The sequence below is a fragment of the Mangifera indica genome, chromosome 6 (genome assembly GCF_011075055.1).
Source record: "Mangifera indica cultivar Alphonso chromosome 6, CATAS_Mindica_2.1, whole genome shotgun sequence".
Lineage (NCBI taxonomy): Eukaryota > Viridiplantae > Streptophyta > Magnoliopsida > Sapindales > Anacardiaceae > Mangifera > Mangifera indica.
In genome coordinates this window covers 16,240,332-16,262,353 of record NC_058142.1, presented here as the reverse complement: position 1 = coordinate 16,262,353, position 22,022 = coordinate 16,240,332, and the positions used below count along the sequence as shown (strand labels likewise).

The following is a 22,022-nucleotide window of genomic DNA, read 5'->3' as shown; positions in this document are numbered from 1 at the left end:
AATTGAAAAATTAAATCCAAGTCTTTCTTTTAATTTTCAATTATTGTAATTAATAATTTAAAAATTAAATAAAGATCATGCATTAGAATTGATGGTTCAATATTGGTTTCGAACTGAAACCATCGATTTCGAACCAAGGCCATGAACTGGAACCGTCGGTTCTGAACCGTGGACGAACCGTCCTATTACGGTTTCGGTTTAGGGTCCTTATGTTTTCGAACCGTGAACCAACAGTTTCAAACCGAAACCAACGGTTCATGAACCGTGGCCAGGTCTACAATACTATCTTAAAAAATATCACAATATTTTTAATTTATGAAATTTTTATATATAATTTGTTACATCATTATTTTTTTAAAAGATGTATAGATCTATATTAATAAAATTATCAATATATATCATATTATAAAATATTATATCATAATTAATTTTTATTTATCTTAAAATATGTATTGTTTTTTACTTATATTATATTATATCATATTATGCATAATTTATATTATGCTACACTAACAGCCATGATAGGGTGTTTGAAGTATAATTTGATTATAATATCTTATAAATTGATTTTAATTAAAAACTATATTTGGTGCAAATCTCCTAAAATTTTTTTAACATTTTAATATTATACAATTATTAATTTTGTATCTTGTGAAGATAATAAGTAATTTATAATCTTTGAAATATATATTAATTTTCATAAGAGTAATGTTATGATTGCATATATTTTTATATACAATTTAGATACATAAATAATATATCATCATATGATTAGGTAATATTTTATTTTTTAATTTATAATAATCTAATTATATAGTATTACGTTACACATCAAATGATTATAAATTACACATAGTAAAATCATATGTACAAATATTTTTTATTGGTTTATTCATACAAACTTTTATAATACCATATGATTGAATAATACATTAAATATATATTTTGGTATTGCAAGTTTTTTACAATAACATGCCTCTTATTGGTTTGGATAGTAATATTAAGTGAATCGATTTATTTCATTAATCTCCTATTATATCATTCCATTTTTTTATACGTAATTTTGTAGAAGGATCTTCTTATATATTTATTAGATGAGGTGGTGATGCAAAGAGTTGTGGTAGTTGGTTTGTAAGGAAGAATCTTATGCAAGCAATAATGAAAACAGTAATAAATATTAACATGATTATGGTGGTTGGTATGTTACTTGGAAGATAACTTCCACAGTTATATTAATAATATCTTTGAATTCAATTTAACAAAGCAACAATAGTGATCATAAATTGTCTTCCCTTATTAAAAGATGAGTAAAGGGATAAGAATGAAAATACATAACAAGATATGTCTATATATTAACATATTGGATCTAGATATCTAAATGATATTAGTCGATCAGGTTACCTCCTTTGATATGAAAGATAATTCTGCAATCTCATGATAATAAGGAGCAAAAATGAAAAGTGAGATGATATATTAGGAGATTGAAATAACATATTAAGACAGATGGTAATAATGGTTGAAATCACTAATATTCCCTTTCCTTTTATTTCATAAGAGTGGATATGATCCATGTTAAGTACTTTCATAGAAAATAAACTTAAACCAAAAAGAATGAAAAGGAAAGATTGATAGCATATTAATTAAGTGAAAAGAAAATCTCATACAAAACAAACAATATTTTATATATATAATGATATATTAATTTATTTATACTTATTAATATTCACAGTTTGTATATATAATATTACTCTGAAACTATAAAATAAAACCAAAAATTCATAATACTAATTGGTTTTGTACGCCTTGAAATTACACAATTAGTTAATTTATCTTGGTTGTAGTTTTTGTTTTGGAGGCTAATTAACTTGACTTAGCACACACGACAGCCAACTTAAAATTTGTGCTCACTGTTCATACCTACATATCTCTTTCGTTTATTAATTCACCCAAAGTAATGTTCTTCATTATGGTTCATGGACCAATCTTTCAATTTTGGCCGTGAAACGTTTAAAACATGAATCAATAATTTACGATTTATGTGGTCAAGTGAAGAATTGTATAAAGGCAAAGATATAGAGGGCTTTTCCGTAATCATTATAGCTACTCTTTTACAATTTTCAAAGACTCGTACAATTCTTTGGATGATTTTCCATCCCATGTATACTTGTTGCCTCATCCTAGCATCTACGACATCCATGTGTTCCACATGCACCAGGTTTTTGAAATGAACTTTCATCATCTCAACACTAAGGTCTCCTACAAAATTAATAACAATAGCTTTTTTCAAAAAATTCATTTCAAAGAAAAAATAATTAATAAACAAACACGCATATTTAAGAACATAACAAATCTACAATGTAACTAGTTATTACAAACTATTAGTTCATTCAGATATTTAATTTTTAAGTTAAGAGGAAAAGTTTATGATTTATTTAAATATAATATCAATGACCAATAGAGAAATTCATGTCAAAGGGGACAATTATATATGAGTGGATTCAAATTGAGCCAACTTGGTGTTTGACGTGAATGAGCCGAGCATGAGTAAGGATAGCCCTAGCTTTAGATTTTGTCATTGGAAAATCATTGAAAAATTCATCTTTGTCATCATCTCTAGTGACTCTTCTTCTTCAACTCTAAAGTCTTCTCCAACAAGCTCATAGCTAGCTTAAGCGAATCGAGGTTGAGCTGGTCCTTGTTTAAACTTGACTTGACAGAAATTCATTTATTGGAGTAATTATCATTAATTTGTATTGTTGTTTAGCATACAAAATTAACAATATACTAAATTGATAATGCTATTGATTGTTGAAAACAATTTGATTAATTTCGTATATAAATATTCAATTTTTTGACTAATGAGTTCTATTAAACGAGTAATATTATCAACTTGTTGATTAGCAAAATATATATATATATATATATATATATATATATATATATATATATATATATATATATATATATATATTATCAATTTAGTATCAACATATTTTTTTCGCTTTCTTTTATGTAGCTCACCATACTCCCTTCAATGTATTTACTCAATATCTATTCTGAGTTCAAGCAAGGATAACCATATCTTTAGATTGTGTCACTAAAAAGTCATCAATGGATTCATCTTTGTCTTCATCTATGATGACCTTTTTTCTTCTTCTTTGAAGTTTTCTTGAAGAGACTCATAACCAATTCAAATGAATCGAGCTTAAGCTGGCCCTTGCTCAAACTCAACTTAACTCAAATCCACATCTAGGAGTAATTATCATTAATTTGTATCACTGTTTAGCATACAAAATTAACAATATACCAAATTGATAATGTTACTAATTATTGACAACAATTTGAGTAATTCCATATGAATGCTCAATTTCTAACTTATGGGTTCTATTAAACGAGAAATATTATCAATTTGGTATCATAGTAATGCCAACAAAACTACAGATAACATGAGTAAATACCAAGAGGGGAGTAGACTAACTTAAGTAGAAGAATGAGAAAAAATATGTTAAGCAACATAAAACCCTTCATTTTCTATTTGTTGTCTCTTTTTTTTTTCTTATACAATATTGGAGTCAAAGACCAAAAAACTAACACAAAAACAGAGATATTAATATAAGATTGAAGCTTTAATGTTTTCTACAAAAAAGATCTTTAGTAACCCCGTTGGTGGATCTTGATAGAATCTCAACTCATTAGATGAATCTAAAGCAAATTTGGACATCCAATCAATAACTTTATTTACTTCTCGAACCACATGCACAAATCTCATTGCCAATTTCCATGGTAATATTATTGATGTCTTTGAGGAGTTTAGTGAGAGGATCTTTACTCTGATGTATAGAATGTACCGGATGGATTACTACTTTAAAGTTAGATTCAATTTAAACATTTGAAGCTCCATGCTCTTTTTCTACTTCAAGTCCTAGTTTAATAGGTTGTAATTTAGCTTCTACTACTGAACAAGTTCCCAAATTTTTTGTTCTCCCCTAAGGTAATTAGAGCTTACAGTTGTGATAATTACCCCTAGGGCTAGATTCGAGCTTAGCTCAGTTCATATATAATTGAGCTCGAGTTCGAGCTCATCAAGCTCGTGAAATTCAAACTCAAATTTGGTTCGAATTTGACTTGACTAGTTTTTCATTATTAAAATGATCATTTTGTATCAAAAGTTTTAATTAGAAAATCGAGCTTGAGCTCAACTAGGGTTGGCTCGTTTCGAGCTCAAGCTGGCTCAATTCGAATCCAGTCCTAATTACTCTATCTCATGCAATACAAGTCACTTTCAATACAATAATGCCAACATTAGTTCCAAGTCTCATCCACAGGAAGTGACCAGTGAACATCTTGAGTTACAACATCCTCAATTGATATTTTCTTAGAGAAGATTTTCCAAGCATCCATAATTGTATTAACATAATAAAAAATTACCTCAACTCCCTTTGTTTGACTTGAAAAATCAACATGATGGAACTTTTTATTTTGCAACTCCATAGCAGGTAACAAATACAAGCAAACCACACATCTTCATTGTGTCTAAAAACTTGTTTACCCCTTTGGCTCAAATTTAGGTTCAACCGATTATCACCATTAACCTATAAAATAGCTCCTTATGTTTATGTCTAATAATATAATACTATATACATTTTGCATAAACACAATCTCGCAAAACATGTAGTCAATTCTCTTCAAAATTTCCATATAATGGCTAGTTAGCTGAACAATAAGACTTATCCTCATTTTTCTACTATTAGTTAATAACTATTTGTGAGCTACCAACTAAATGAATTGATGAATTCGTTACGATACTTGACAACTGCATAAGTCATTCCATGTCAATTCACCTCTTGATTGACTTGTACTCAAGAAAAGGTCATATGCAAAAGTAACACTAAAAATGTCATTTGCTATCAACTTTCATATGATGTCATCATCTAATTCATTTTTCGTTAAAGGGTTTCACTATTGCAATCACTAAACAAATTCTTGTAGGAAGGTAAGAGGAGAACTTATCCTAAAGCCAATTTTCATTGTCACTTGCATAGTTTGCCACCTTTTCATGGAGCAATTTTGTAGGCATAGTTTATGTTGCCATCGATAAGAGATTAATCTCAGTAACCTAAGTATCTAGCCAAAATGGGGCATCTCTCCCATTTTGATGTTAAAGTGACAATTTTGCATAATCATTTTAGCATTTTTACATATTGTCTTCATAAAGGTGAGTTAGAAGGTTTTCACACAAATATACCTTTATCAACCTCGACTTTCTTACGGTTCAAACTAAGCACTTTAGCCTATAGTTTTCATATCTCAAGACACCTTTGTAACACTTATCTCTAGATGCATACCCTTACCTGGAATAGGTATTCAAAGAGACGTGTTAATTAAAACTTTTCCTAAACACACGCAGTAATAAATAATAGCATGATAATACAGAAAACTTTCACATTCCTAAAAAGAATACTTACTACAAATATCTATAACACAATAGTTCAATTACATAATACGGTGTTTGAAATTCACAAATACAAATCTCAAAGAGCATAACTTATCATAACTATAAACAAAGTATCAAAGGTCCAAAATCACAAATGACCAAATTTCCCCTCACCTTATATAATGACTTGAGCTGACTCGTTAACTTCTCTATTACCTTGCTGGTTATAACCTACATGCAAAACTGCAAAGGAAAACGATGAGTGAACCACACTCAGTAAGTATCACAATTAATCATGCTCTCATATGTGTCCTTTCATCAACCTCCTTATGGTGTCACATATGTTTCTTTAGCATCCCAAATACGTATCCAAATCAGCTCAACACCCAGTGCTCAATCTTCAATGGTAGAGTCATCTTATATGACTAATACCAAACAATATACTTTGGCCTCTTAAAAGTCTAGTGAAAGCATGAGACATCCTATATGTCAATCATAAAGTGCACCCAATGCACATACTGGCTAGACTTTAAGCTATGGATATCATATCATAAGAACAGTGAGAGCTTAAGCCTTTTATATTATTGCACATGCATCCTAAATGTTACAACTCCTAGTGTCAATGTGTGCATTAGCATCCCAGATGCCAAGACGCCTTATGTCGATGCATAATCATCTAAAGGTATCAACGTCACACAGACTAACCGTAATTCTTTCATAGCCGTACTACACATAACATGGTGGCTCGATCACACTACGCACAACTGTGTGACAAGTCACGATATTATAATACATCTTTCCAATTTTTGACTTGGAATCATTTTGATCAGGGTTCGTGTCCTTGTCCATATAGTTAGACATAATCAAATTTCTTTCGTGCCATCTTCTACATAATTCAACATATTTATCCGATTTAACCTCATATTACATTTGTTAGGGCCTTATAGCGCATTCCCTTATAATTCTCCCTTATAGGGGTAAACTAATCATTTCCAAACTTATATACTCATATTGAAACTTCATATACTTTTTATGTATTTCACATATCTTTATTTCCAAATTTCTCCAAAAGTATATGGGTGAGTATCCATCACACACGGGGGTGTATTATTTAATCCACATGGGCATGTGTCGTAGGCACATGAGGGTGTATCCTTAGGGTAGGGAATATAGGCATGCGTCCATTCCCAAATCCATACTCCCATGGTTTTAACCTAACATAGGAAAAATTGTCCCCTAAAAGCACATGGACGTGTGTCAAAGACATATAGAAATGTGTCGCCAATTTTTCATAATTCTGTTTTAGTCTACATTTGAAATTTCTTACCAACTAACCCATTTTCTGGCAACCAAAACACATAACACTAGTAGCCAAGTCATTTCCAAAATATCTCCATATAGTTTACAACCAAACTCTTAACAAATAAAGAATCAAAGTCTCAATAGCATACATTCATGGTTCATAACTTGTTTTAATCCCTCATCCATTCCATCCCACTATTCCAATCCCTTAATTTATCTAATCATAATAACTATTAAAACATCATAATTCATATATAAATACCAAACATCAATTCTTCACAATATCGACATGTTCAATAACCCAAACCCCATATATAAGCATTCAAAATTTCCTCCCTTAATTATAAATCCACCCATTCAATATGTTCAACATCAAAACAAGAAAGTCCACGAATAAATACATTTACGAATGCTAAATTTACATTTCAAACAAGCCAAATCATCATAGAATCAACCAAACATCAAACAAAATGATAGATTGTATTACTTACCTCTTCTCTTACGCCTAAGAGCTATTCTTGTGGCTTAAATTAATCCTCAAGTGTTTTGCCTTATGTCCAAGCTTTCAAGGTCTCACAAAACCCTTTCTTTTCTCTCTGCTTTGTTGTGAAAATATGGTGAATCCCCTAATCAAACATGTCTGGGTTCTTTTTATTCTTAGTAAAAATCACAACACAAGAGTGTTTAATGTTCACATATGGGCATGTATGTTGTTACCTATTAATGACACATTTCGAAATCCTTGCAAAACTTATTCTTATCCAAAATTTAAATGTGTTGACCATGCACGAATATCATTCATGGGTGTGTACTTATACATGGGTGTGCATATCATCCACACTTCACCAATTATCAAACATCAAATAGAAAAAGACTATTTTACCTTTACCATTAAACACACGAGCGTGTGGCCTTTTTACACAACTATGCAAACTCAATTTCACAATAATCAAATACTCAAAACCGAAAGACAATAACAATTTTGGATGAATTTGTGGGTATTACAACACCCATGTCACCTTACTAAAAAATGTAACATTAAAGGAAACAAAGTTTCTTATGCCCAATCCTCTGTTTTCCTTCAGCTTGCAAATTTTGTCCCAAACAACGAGATGACTTTTTCTAGAATTATTAATATCACCATATAGAAAACTGCAACATGATTTCTTTAACTCATCTAACACAAAAAGAGGGATATAGGAACTTTGCATAGCATAATGAGGGAGAGTCAACAACACTGATAAAAAAAGAGTAACTTGCCTTGCCATTGACAACAAATTTACCGACTAGTCGAGATTTAGTTTTTTCAACTATATAAGCATATTTACCCGTTCTAGCCTTGCCATCCTAAGTTGTTGCTTCTTAATATTCTATAGTTTTTTGGCAAAATAATGTAGTGCCTATTGAGCAAATATATAAAGCATTATGGTTTAAACATGAAAAAGTGACACATTTGGAAATATATCAATACATTAATTGCTTACCTTATAATTAACCAATCTTGAAGGTTATTGATTTTCTATTAGTTTTTTACTATAAAGCAAGATTTCTTACCTTTGATTAAACCTATCAATTGAAATGGCATGGCTAAGGTCTTATTGTCAGGCCCCAAAAAAAAAAAATATACATATACTGGGCTAGACAAAATTTGAGTACTAGATAAGCCCAAATAGATTCTGTTTAATAAATATTTTGGAATTGGGCTTGAATAATCTATATAGGCACAAATTAAACCTGATTGGGCTTGAAAATTTCAAAAACACAAAAGACAATGCTTAAAGGTAATTCAACTCAAGTAACCTACTTCATGCTATAAATAAAGGCCGAAGCAAAATCTAATCTTCACAAATGTCTTATAGGTAAAATGATTCTATATGTATGCAAAATCTCTTCTTGAAGTAAAGAAGAGAATGTGCAGTAATGGAGTAACTGATCTCATTAGTCTAAGATTAACATGACGACATTCTCTTTATCCATTCAAATTACATTGAGAACATTCTCTTTCTTCTCGCATACTGTTATACTTAAAATATATGCTTGTACACCATGTCGAAAAGCGTAAATTTTTGCATTTTAGTAATAAAATAGTTTAAGGTTTTCATTAATTAATATTAATATTTCTAGATATTTTATTATTTGTTTTATTTTTGTTTCATAGGAAAAAGGAATGGAAAAGAGGAAAGGAAATAATGGAAGGAAGGAGAAATTAGAAGAAGTTATAGGGATCTCCTAACTGTATTAGGAGAAAGCATATACGCAAGCATGAAATAGGAAATGGGAAACAAATCCGCAACTGTCAATATCAAAGAATCTGGAAAAAGCAAATTCAACGCAGAATTGAGATTAGGAAAGAATTTAATATTCTTGTTACTATATGGAGATAGACATATATAAAATCATTTGAACAATTAGCCAAAAACACTCTTTCGTAGCAATTCACAACAAAGGCCTTAAGTGATATAATGATTCACTACCTGTATTTTGTAAGCCATAAGGAATACAAGATTAGTGTTTGGTAGAGGACAAAAGTGACAATAGAAGGTTCAAGTACACATACATCACATATATACAATCCTTCAATTTTTGCCTTAAATACAATGTTTACGTATAATTGTTGTTGTTTATTTAATTTTAGTACGAGTGACTAAGCTTTTTAAGTCTAGGAATTAAAGGGAATTCGACAGTCCTCATAATTTTGTAGTAACTTATTTATATTTATAATATCATTATGCTTTGATTTAATAAATGGTTGTTAATTGCTTATGGCAAAGATAGGGGCACATCTTTGCACATGATAGTAAACTATTGAAAGATAGGTACAAAGTTAGTGTCATAATCCATTAAAATTTGAAACTTGATACTAGAAATAGATAAATTCCTTGCGGAGTAATTAGAGTCATAGAACATAAATTATCTAAGTAGCCATGAAAATAGGAGTTTGTTCAATATTTATATGCTTAGTCAACCTCCCAAGGGGAATTAGAGTAACTAGGATATCCAATTGGCAACACATCATAATTATATTAGTAGTTTTACTCACTCTAAAGATTTATGTGAGAGTGTTAGTGAAACCTGAAGTCCTATAAGTTTTTTATCATATGAAGTTGAGTAGTATTGTTATAGTCATATCCTGTCAATTGCTTTAGTCAATTACATATTTAATAATTTTAGTGGTTTAGAAATAGTAGTAGATGTAATCTTACTTTACAAGCCCTTTATATATATAGTCTCCTCAGCTAATCTAGGCTTCAAAACAAATTAGTAGTTAATTTTTCAATCCTTGTGGGATTGATATCTATTATATTACTTGATGACTCGTGCACTTGCAAACAAGACACAACACACACTTATTTCATTTATTTTTTTATCTTTAATCAAAATTAAACTCAAATAACTTTTTTTTCCATCAAATTGATTAATTTTTATTCTTATTACATATAACACCCTTCCCAAGACATATACCCTTATCCGAAATATATACATAAAAAGACGTGTTATTTTATCAAAACATTTGTAGCAATAATTAAATGCAAGGTATTTATAATAAATAAACAAGACACAACACACACTTTAATAAATAATCCAATCTAAGTCAAGTGTCTAAAAACAGAGTTTACAAAACTCAAAACCATAACATCCCAAGTCTCAAAAGTCAATGTATAAACAAATGTAAACGAAAGTCCAAAAGCGCAAATGACAAAAATGCCTCATGCAATATCCTAGGTTGACCCACTAGCTCTGTCATTGCCTCACTGCTTCACAATCTTACTTGCAAAATCACAAAAGAACACGATGAGTGAAATACATTCAGGAAATAGGTGACCTCTCAGTCTAATGCATATGGCAATAAAGCAATAAGTCCATTTTGTCTGTGTTCAACCTATTTATGGTATTTTGGATGTTATAACAACATCCCATATGCTTATCCTAATATCTTTGCACCTTATGCCTAAAACTTAATGTTTGCATTATCCCTAATGACTAGTACCAAATAATGTATATCAACATCCTAAACACTTGATGAAAGCACATGACATCCTCGATATCATTCATTAGTAATTATGTTGTTTGCCATTGACATTTTGAGATTCTATATCACAAGAGAGAATGCTGCAAGAAATAACAAATTCATTAGTAATTACCAATAAACCTAATCTTATTAGCTTCTATTATTTTATTCAAATCTTATACTTCCTCAACTAAAGATTCGGAAAGTTCATTGAATCACTTTCTAGTAGAGAATCAAGTTCTTATCAAACTTGGCAAACCGCACATGATAGATCTAAGTTTGTCAAGCTCAATAAGTAGGAATCAATTTCCTTTTGCATGCTACATGCAAGTTATGATTCATGTGAGCCTCTAGCTTTGAGCACCACACGTAATAGGTCTAAGTATTCTAAACTAGTCAAATTCAACCCATCGTGTTTTCCAAATATAATACCCCATCACTCCCACACATAATAGAATCTAGGGAATGATAGAAATAGTACTCTAGACACCAATCGACTAATTTTATGCCATATGACATAGTATCCATCACATAATAAAAATCTAGGATTTCTAACCTTATGACGTAACCCTAATCGACCTACAATGGAAGGCTCAAATTTGATATTGAAAATTTGGGGAAGATTTTATTATTATTAATTAGGTTTAGTTTATATCTTGAGTAGTCTAGTATATATCTTTGGATACGTATTTGTCACCCAAGACATGTTACTAAACCATATTCTTACAATTTATGCCATTGAAAACTTTTCTAATATCTTAAATGGTATTTGTAAGAATATTTCATGCCTAAAAGTTTTAGTTCTCTAAAACACAAAGCTATGTATTATATGTCATAAATAAATTACATGATAATTTAAAACATAAAACTTAGGCATGTTATTAACACATATCAACTATATTATTCAATAATCAAAAGAAGTCATATTTTCATACAACTTAGCATATCATATATCTAAAATGTACATTAGGTTGATCTTGCATATAAGAGATCCAATATCTTATAACTTAATCCTAGATTAGCAAACTTGAGTTCTTATTTATGTATCTAAAACAACAAACATATCCAATACGTTAAGTCCATTTCAATCTAGCATGCATAATGTTAAGCATTTAGATGCATGATGTTTAGCATGTCATAATGTCTCATATATAGCATACACATGTCACACATTAATGTTATCACATATACCTATAGTAACATGACATTGTGGGCACCATACTAATATTTGTAACACCACAGTCAAACATTCAAACTTAGAAATTAAATTTGTAATTTGGTAAACTTAACAAATAACTTATCATACTTTATGTTTTTTATTCAAGTTTGCTAAAACACAAACACATTCAATGTTTGGTGTCTACAAGATCAAAGCATAACAAGTATACAAAGTAATTAAACCAAAATTTTATATTACATTTTTTCTTGAAACCAACCATGAAACCCTAACTCTTGATGTTTCCACAACACATACCAAGTTCACCAAAATCTCACTAAACATGTTTCAATTCATACTTAAACATGAATAGATTTTGGAATGACAAGTTGTAAAATAAATACATAACACATGCCTAATGTGAGCCAAATTCACAAGTGTCATGCATACCACCAAATCATGACATATATGAATCATTCATCACTCAAACTTAATCCATCTCACCATGTAATAATTATTCAAGCATGAATATGGTTACTCATAAACTAATTCATCCAATCCAAGCTATCAAGAATTCAATTTTCAATCAAACCAAGTCAAACACTAGTTTAATGGATTAATAACAATTCAATCAACATTGAATGTTATTTCCATCAGCCAAACACATGGAAATCATGTCAACTTGTTCATGCCCTTCACCAAGTCACACAAACTAAGTTTCTTAAAAACACATTCCCATGTAAAGTCAAGATTAAAATTCATGTGCATATCATGACAATCATGTATAAATCATGATTAAACCATTAATTTCAAAAACACCCAAATTTCTAAAATTAGCTTTTTTTTTTTAATTTTAATTATGTCAAAAGTTATCCAACACAATTTCAACAATTTAGAGCTTCTCAAATGCTATTAAGACATTCCTAATAACATATGTACACTTGTTTTGAACCAATGACACATAACAAAACTTGTATGTAAGGTTTTGATCACTAACATTTCCAAACACCTAAAATTATAGAATGTTCTTGTCATTCAAGGATCAAACTCTCGCTCTGATACCATTTGTGGGACTTTGGCAAAAAAATTAAAATTTTTAATTTATGTTCACATCATATGTAACAGTGGTAATGTAAAATTTACATGTTGTTTCAAGAAATAAAACATAGAAACATGTAAACTACCTTGTACCTTGTAATTTGACTTGAAGTTTGGAAGCTTGAATCACTAAAATAAGTAATCTCTTGACTTGCACCCTTCAAGGAAGAAAAATGGATGCTTTCCTGGCAAAAGAAGAAGAAGAAGAGAAAATGTAATATTTTTCTACATTTCTTTCTCTTTTATTAAACTAAAACTTGATATTTAGCAAGTTAAAGCATGTGTTCAATTCTCATTGGTAGATAATTAAGAGTAAATTATAATTTGACACATGTTGGATAATTTGTACCTAAAATTATTCATTCTAACTTTCTGAACAATTTAAAAGTGCAAATTAATAATTTAGCCCCTTTTTCGAATCTTATTCAAAAAACACTATTTTTTATTGGCAGAAAGTGCTAGCCAACCATGGATAAATATTTTCGGCTTCATAAAACCATTTTCTTCCTTGAAATATGGGTGTGAACTTTAAGGTTCACAATGACGTAGTCGTGAGCCCTATATCAGACGATACATTTCATTATATCACTGTATAACTCAAAACTGTCATTAACCGATATACTTCGTTTTCCGTTATAAAATGAAGCTCCCACTGATCATGTGGTGTCATCTAGCAATGTCCCATGACCTCTATATCATAATGAAGTACAAGCTTCACATAATGTCAAATGAACCTTTCTTACTCACACTTACCATGTAGTCCAATCCCTCTGTCATTACATCTGGATTAAACTTAGATTCATGGAATGTCAAAATCTAATATTTAATTTTTTCGAATATGAAGTCATACCTCAGAATGAGCCATATCAAAACTCTTTTCATGTGGACTTTTATCTACACTGGCCAGTGTATTAGATTTTCATATTTCTCAATATTCGCATGGAAACTCAAAGTAGTCCAACTGATGGATCCCTGTATGATCATCATTTGTCCTCTCGTTCAAGCAACATATGATCAAAGTGGCTTTTGAACAAGACATGATTAGCCTCATGGTATACACCATATGAACCATACGTTCTAGAACAAAGCACAACTGTGATATCCCAAGTCAAAGGATTTATACGCTAGTATGATTTACGATGTATCATTGACTACATATTAATGTCCATGTGATCATCGTTCAATAGTCACGTTCGATAAACAATATAATATAATAACTTTTGATCAGTTCTCTAACCATTAAATGGTTCTATTGTTTACCGATTTGTATATCCACCATATCTAATATCATCCATTGATATACTGTGATGATATAGCACATACCTACTATGCAATACTATTGCCCAAACAGATTGCTTATGCAGGGAATGAATTGATGATATTTATTAAAACTCATTGGGACCTTTCACATGTCATATGTATGTAGCTAATATTGATATAATATACAACTACAACATAGATATAAAAGTAACGCAAAAAACATGTGAAGTATTATTAATAATGTATATGCAAGATATACAACCATTGAAACCAACAAAGCGATTGGTTTTTAGGGCATATTCTAACAGCATGATCATATTGCACATAGCTCGATGATAAATCATATTACACGCAACTTAATGATAAGTCACACTACACATAACTTAGTGATGAGTCATATTACACGTAGTTCGATGATGAGTCACATCACCATAGCTTGGTAATGAGTTACACTATTGCGACTCGATAATTGAGTCCATATTGCGCTAAGCTTCGTAGAATAACTACACTACACATAACTTGTTGGTGGGAATAAAATAACACATCATTTCAATTTTTGGTTCAAAATCATTATGATCTAGGTCTATGTCGTCATCTATATAGTCAAACATACCCATAATAATTCTCATCTTTTATTGCCTTTGTTAGGGCTTTATTATTAGTTTTCCTCATGTTTATCCCTTATAGAGGTAAAATAATCATTATGATTAACATGCATAAGCATAGCTAAACTTTTAAACTTTTTTTTTCCATTTTTCCCAATTATACACAAGGTGTGTCCTCCATACACTAGGGTGTATGAATCCTATCCACATGGCCACACATTTAGCTAACATGGGCATTAAATCTAGGGTGACATACATGGTCATGTATCTTATACCATATAGGCATGTATCCATTCCTATATCAACACACTTGTGGCTTAAATCTAACATGAGAACTATTTTCCCCTAATTTGTATGGTCATATGTTATGTGTAGTGTGGATTCCATCATTTGGTCTTTACTTGAATTTATATTTTTCCAACCATCTAACCACATTTTAGGCAATCAAATACATGTTCACTAATGAACATGCAATTATCTAACTATCCTCATACATATTATGACCAAACTTACATAAAACGTGAATCACAACCTCAATTTTATGCATTTATAGTTCATGGTCTACATTAACTTTAAATTCCAACCAACTAAGCCATTCAAGTTCTTAATATAATCAACTATGGCAACTACTAGATAACTCTACACTATATCTCAACACTAATTCTCCATTTAAAACAAAAACAACGAGCTCAACAATTCATTCATCAAAAAAATAATTACATCAAACATTGATCCATTAACCATAACTTGCCAAAACACCTTAACTACACATCAAAACATTCAACTCTATAGTGTGTGTGTGTGTGTATTCAAGAACTATTTCAAGATTACGCACCATTAAAAAATCTCCAAATCAATCAAACATTAATCAATTAAAGGGTCACACCATTTACCTCTCCTTCGAAGTCCAAATGCAAATTTTCATGTGACAAGATAACTCTCCAATGGTCATTCAATGGTTTTTTTTGCTCCAATCCTCTCTTTGACTCTCTCAACTCTATGGGTTTCTTGGAAACAAGGTAAGAATGATAGGCCAAAACGTGCTTGGATTTATTTTATTTTTATTAGTGACGTGTGATATATGATCGTGTTGACCATATACACAGGTGTGTATGTCGTTATCTAATAATGATAGTTTTCAAAATCACTTCGAGACACATCCTCATTCAAAATTCAAACGTGTTAACCATATATAAGCATGTACTCCATTATACACAGGCTTGCATATCTCCCATACTTAGCCAATTTTCATGCATCACACAGGAAAGACTATTTTCCCTTTGCCATCACACACACAGGTGGGTGGTTTGCCTACACAATCGTGCAACTCCAAAAATCACATAAACAATAAATAAGCATAATCAAAAGAGAAAAATACAAAAATATCCTTAGGCATACCTATGGGTGCTACATTTCTCTCTATTTAAAAGAATTTCATCCTCAAAATTCACCCGAATAGCTGTGGGAACCTCTGTCATATATCTTGTTCCATTTTCCAAGTGGCCTCCTTGATTCGATGATTCCTCTAAAGAACCTTGACTAATGGAATTTGCTTATGTCTTAGCTATTTAACTTGCCTTTCAAATATCTGAACTAGACACTCCTCTTAAGCTAGATTATCCTTAAGCTCGACGTCTTCTACTCTCAACACAAGAGTCAAGTCAACGATATACTTATGTAGCAATGAGACATGGAACACATTGTAAATCTAGTCCATGCTTACTAGCAATGAAAACTGGTAAGTGACCTTGCATATATGTTCTAGAATCTCAAAGAGTCCCACAAACCTCAAGGCCAATTTACCTTTCCATCCAAATCTCATCACATGACGGTAGAGGATAACCCTTACAAAGACCGTATTACCTACATCAAACTCCAAGTCTTGCTTCCTCTTATTTGTATAGCTTTTTTAGCGATCTTGAGCTTGTTTTATTCTCTTTTTGATTAGTCTCACATCATCGATTATCTTTTGGGTTTTTTTTTAATCCCAAATCCTATGTGAGGGCATCTTACTCATCGATTTTATCCTAATGAAAAGGTGATATCCACTTTCTCCCTTAAAGTGTCTCATACGAAGCTATCTTGATGGTTGATTGATAACTATTATTATATGCAAACTCCATCAATGACAACATCGATCCAAGTCACTCCTCGATCTATATAACACGTCCCTAATCACTTGATTCATCGTTTTGATCTACCTATCAGTCTAAGGATGATAAGCGATACTGAATGCTACTCTTATACCCGTATATTTCTACTTATTTTAGGGTATTTCAGTAATTATGAACTGTTTTAAATTCAATAATATGAACTTTGTTATGTATTTATTATATGTTATGTTTATGTTAGAGACTGCACACTTGATTATATGTATTATATTTAAGAAATCTATTGACGTTTTCAACTATTGAATCTATTTTATTTTAAAGGTGTTTTAATAATTATGAACTATTTTAATTTTTGCATGAGTTATTATAAGTATATGACTAATGTTACGCTAAATTTAGCAGCAATTTTCTATAAAGTATAGTACTTCTGGAAAGGGGTATTACACGTACATCTATAAATGCCAGTTTTGGTTGTTAAATTAATAATTCCTCTATACATACATACATACATATATATATATATATATATATAGAGCCTAATAAAAGCAAAACTTTAGTTGCATCATCATAAGAATAGCAATTAATCTTATTTGTGAGACTTCACTCAAAAAAAACGATCAGCACGTCTGTTTTATTAGATAGACCTTCACTCAAATAACACTTATAATTATGTAACTCATTTTAGTTTTTAACTATAACAGTCGTGATCAAAATAATTAACACTGAAACACCGGCTGACTCATTTACTTCATAACAATTATGTAAATAATTGAATAGTGAGAGTCAAAACATGAAACTCTCATATTTTAGACAATGTTGAGAACTTCTACTCGATTTTCCTTTAAAGGAAAATCACAAACTTCCGGTGAGATGTGCTACTTCTCCATTGTGAGCAAAATATTTCTCCAAGGACCTGAAGCTTGTCAAAACAGCCATTGTCGTAACAAGAATAGGAACCCAGAGTAGTCCATCGTTGAAGAGCAGGAACATAGTTGCGCAAAACATTACCATTACTGCTTGTACTGCTAAGATAAGTAAGTTTAATCCCCCCCCCAAATCATACATTAATCGACCAAAATCTGCTTCTTCGTATCGGGAGGAGATAACGGTTAAGAACATTAGTACGGAGAAAATGGAAAACAGTAATGCTATTGCATCTGATATAGCAAAAATTATGAAGGAAACTCTCCGGACAAGATTTGGAGTCCCTGAATCATTGATGCCACCTGGTACTGTGAAAGCTGCAGCAAATACCACAGTAGCAATTAGTGTTGCCCCCATAATGCATCCATTTGCAATGTCCTTAACCCATCTCTCGGCTTTCTGCCTTAACTCTCGGTGCTCTTCAGTAAATAAAGCTCTAGGGGTTTTCCCTTCTTTATTTTTAGCTTCAGCATCCACCGGATGCAAAATGTCCTCCACTCTCTACAGGAGTTATCAAAAAGAATATATTAATCAAGGGAAAAAAAAATCTCTTTTTTAAAAAACAAAGGCAGTAAACTAATTTTCACCTTGAACCAAAACATCTCACTAGTTATTCTATTTACTTACCCAAAAAAAAGACATCTCTCTAGCCATTTGATAATGTAATGCAGCTGATTCATTATCGGGTCTATCTGCTGGAGGCAACTTTGCAGCCAAATGCAAAATGTTGTTCCCATCTTTATCTATGTTCTGAACAACAAAATCCTTCAGTAAACCTACGCGATAAATTTGTTTGAGAATGAAAAAGCGACGATACATAGCAGCGAAATGAAAAATGGTGTGATTATTTTCGTCAACTTCATACACTAGATCAGGATATGAAAGGATAATTATCATTAGAAACCGAGGGTTCCCTTGTTTTGCTGCCTCGAGCACCAGCGAGTGAGGTTTTCTAACAATTTCCAAAATCTGGGACTCATCCAGAAGCATAACTTGTTTCCAAAGGCATCGGACTATCTCGAAAGCCGAATCGGGAATCTGTTGATCAGCATCTAAAAGGAATTTCATTAATTAGCCAACATTAGTTTATAAAAAAGTTGAGCTATAGGTTGAGAAAAATATCATAGAAGCGGCTACATTAATTCTACATCTTAAAAGAACAGTAGATAGGTTAGAAGGATATATAATAAAAATAAGAATGCAAATTTGATGCTTAATTAGAATGAAGATTAAAGTGCAAATTCTAAGTTATACAGTAAAGTTGTCAATTGTATTTAACAGTGGAGTTGATTCTAGAAGTTTACCCATACATATCTTAATTTTTACCATTTTGATTCATTATTGTTAATACTTAAATTAAATAAAAACCTCGTCATCACACAATCAAAAAAGCTAAGTGAATAATAAACAAATCGAATTAAAAAACAAATACCTACACATGACTTGACGTATCGCCCCAGCAATCCAATTCCTTACTTTCTGTTTTATCCGTCCTCTGTTGCTCGCCCCAACAAAAAAGCTCAGCTCATCCCTCCTCTGTTGCTTCATCCGTTGCTCTCTCTGTTTTATCCGATCCCTCAAGCCCAGCTCATTGCCCTTCTGTTCCTCCTTTTTCTTCACTCGTTGCTTTCCCAACACCGAGTGACACGTCTTTATCACGTTTCTTTTTACTTCATTATCTGCTTTAAAAAAACATGAAAGCACTTCTTTTCTTTATGTTCAAAGAAAACAAACTTGCCATCAAGACATCGTCAAAGCGTTAATGATTAGAGAAACTAACACAGGAAGAAGGCTGTTCTCTTGCAAAATCTAATTAGGCTTGAATCGATCCTACGCCTTAATGCAGTTATTCGTGCCAAGTGATGCAATGCTGTCTCTTCATTTTTATCACGTGCAAGAGCTACCTGTGGGTGCCTCTCCGCCAAATCCAGCGCAATGTCTAGGAAAACAATGAATAAACATCATAAATAATACAGATGACTGATGGTTGTTAAAGTTGAACATACATACATACATACATACATACATACATATATATATATATATATATATATATATATATGCCTGATATAAATGCTTTAATTTGCGGTGCCATTTTGCTCTTTAAAATTTACAATTAATATGACTTGTGTTTTTGAAAGTCGTATAATTAGACCGACCTACCATACAAACCGAGGTGTAACAGATTGACAAGCAAATCGAAGCGATCATTATCATCTAATAACTCATCTCCAGTGGCTTCATAAAGGTATTCTACCATCTCTTTGTCTCCCGCCATAGCTGCCTTGTGAAGCGGTAACATATCATTGAATCCTCTAATCTTTACTACGTCTTCATTCTTCTCCATCATAGCCTCGGCGATTTCAACTTTTCCAGAGGCAGCTGCAAGAAAAAAGGCCGTGTTGCCAGCATTATTTTCAATAGCTAAATCCTCTTTATTCATTTGTTCAAGAAGCTTTTTCACGAAACCAGTGCGCCCGCATGCAGCTGCAATATGGAGAGCGGTGTCCCCTTTCTTTGACAGTATAGCTGTTATATCAATTTTATCTTCCTCGAAAATTTTTTCAGCGCTGTTCCAATCACCATCCACTGCATCCAGGTACAGTTTGAAGTGCCTATTTCTCAATTCAATTTGATCTGTCAAGTTGAGATAAGAACAGCCTAGGTTAATGCAAAAAAATTTTGTTACACACATGCTTCTCAACATGTATACGTCTATTTAATTTGGGTATACGACACTTTATTTAATTGTGAAAAAGAGGCATGTACATGAATTTTACCTTCACTTTTCAAGGATGATGTAGAGTTTTGTGTCGACAAAGTTTTTTCTTCTGTCGTTGAGGACTCAGTTTGAGCACCTTCAACGTTCCCACATATTGCCATTGAGATGGAAGAATCCTCCGACACATCTACAGAATAATCTGATGTTTCAGAGATTACTAGAAAATAATTATGTGCAGTTAACAAAATTTAATGATTGGTTAAATTTGTCAAATATAAATTCCTCTTAAATTAATATTAAAAAGATTTAAGTTACAAGTAAACATATATTAATAAGGTTTGCTCCAGTGAGTTGTACCAAGGGGTCCACACGGTTAAAGGAACTACAAGCAGACAAAGCAGTCCCTGCTAACAGTGTTAAAGTGATATAAAAGTAGATGAAGAAAATGCATCGTTTTTGGGAGACAAAATATCTATTAAGTAAGGAGAGCCATGAGGGTTATTTTTGTAAAATACACAAACACTACCTGTGTGCTCTAAACCCCTCTCTCTCTCTCTCTCTCTCTCTCTCTCTCTGGAAGGTTCGCTGGTGTTGATCGTGTGAGCTCAAAATCGAACGGTTTCAACTTGACTAAGGTTAGACTGTTATAAATCTATAGCTATGATTAATTTTTGGATGATTTTGTTTGTAACAACTGTAAAGAGACTCTTACTCTGTTTTGTAAAAATAGTGATGTAGTCTTGGATTTTCTGTAATCTTTGGTGAAGTAATAAAAAAACTATGAGGTTTATTCAGTGAATTCAAGTTTTCATTCTGCCAAAGCCCTTTGTTCCCTTTTTTTTTTTTTGGTTTTATTTTTCTGCCATATTTGCTTTACAACTGCCAGATCCGTCTAACCTTTTCTACATTTTATAGATTCATGTCAGTTGTACTTGGAACTGTTTGGGTCTGAATATAAAATGGAAAACAAAAAGATTTTATAAGAGCTTTTCCTGAAGTATTAAGGGATGTAAACCAAATAAATTATAATCAGAATACACAGTAATAAATAAATAACCGATAGCATAGATAGAGTCTAATGTTAAAACGCACTTTGTTCTTGAGAGGGAGAAATCACAATTTCTATTTCTGATGCAACCGTATCTTTCTCTGCTTCGTTAGTAGACATCTGTGCTAAGTTAACCTAACAAAACAAAGCATTTTATGTTGTGAGTGTTAAAATTAAGCAAGCAAAGAGAGAAATACATTTCAAAAGAAAAAGTGAAGTGGGTTTATTGAATCTCAGTCATCCAAAAGTGCTAGATCTAGTTATTGTGATTTTGAACCTTCCCATAATATGAAAGCATGTTTTACTGAACAATTCACATATATTTTGAGCATTGATAAGAGAGAAAAAAGATT

At 31.5% G+C, this 22,022-nt stretch overlaps 1 protein-coding gene across 1 annotated transcript; it reads right to left on the bottom strand.

The window, feature by feature from the left end:
- Positions 1-17,620: 17,620 nt before the first annotated feature.
- On the bottom strand, positions 17,621-20,815 carry LOC123219552. Its single transcript, XM_044641561.1, has 6 exons — positions 20,680-20,815; positions 20,063-20,536; positions 19,680-19,838; positions 19,336-19,578; positions 18,527-18,951; positions 17,621-18,400 (listed from the first exon to the last, which is right to left on the bottom strand). The coding sequence occupies exons 1-6, from the start codon at positions 20,780-20,782 to the stop codon at positions 17,828-17,830; spliced, it is 1,977 nt and encodes a 658-aa protein (XP_044497496.1). The 5' UTR covers positions 20,783-20,815; the 3' UTR covers positions 17,621-17,827.
- Positions 20,816-22,022: the final 1,207 nt, after the last annotated feature.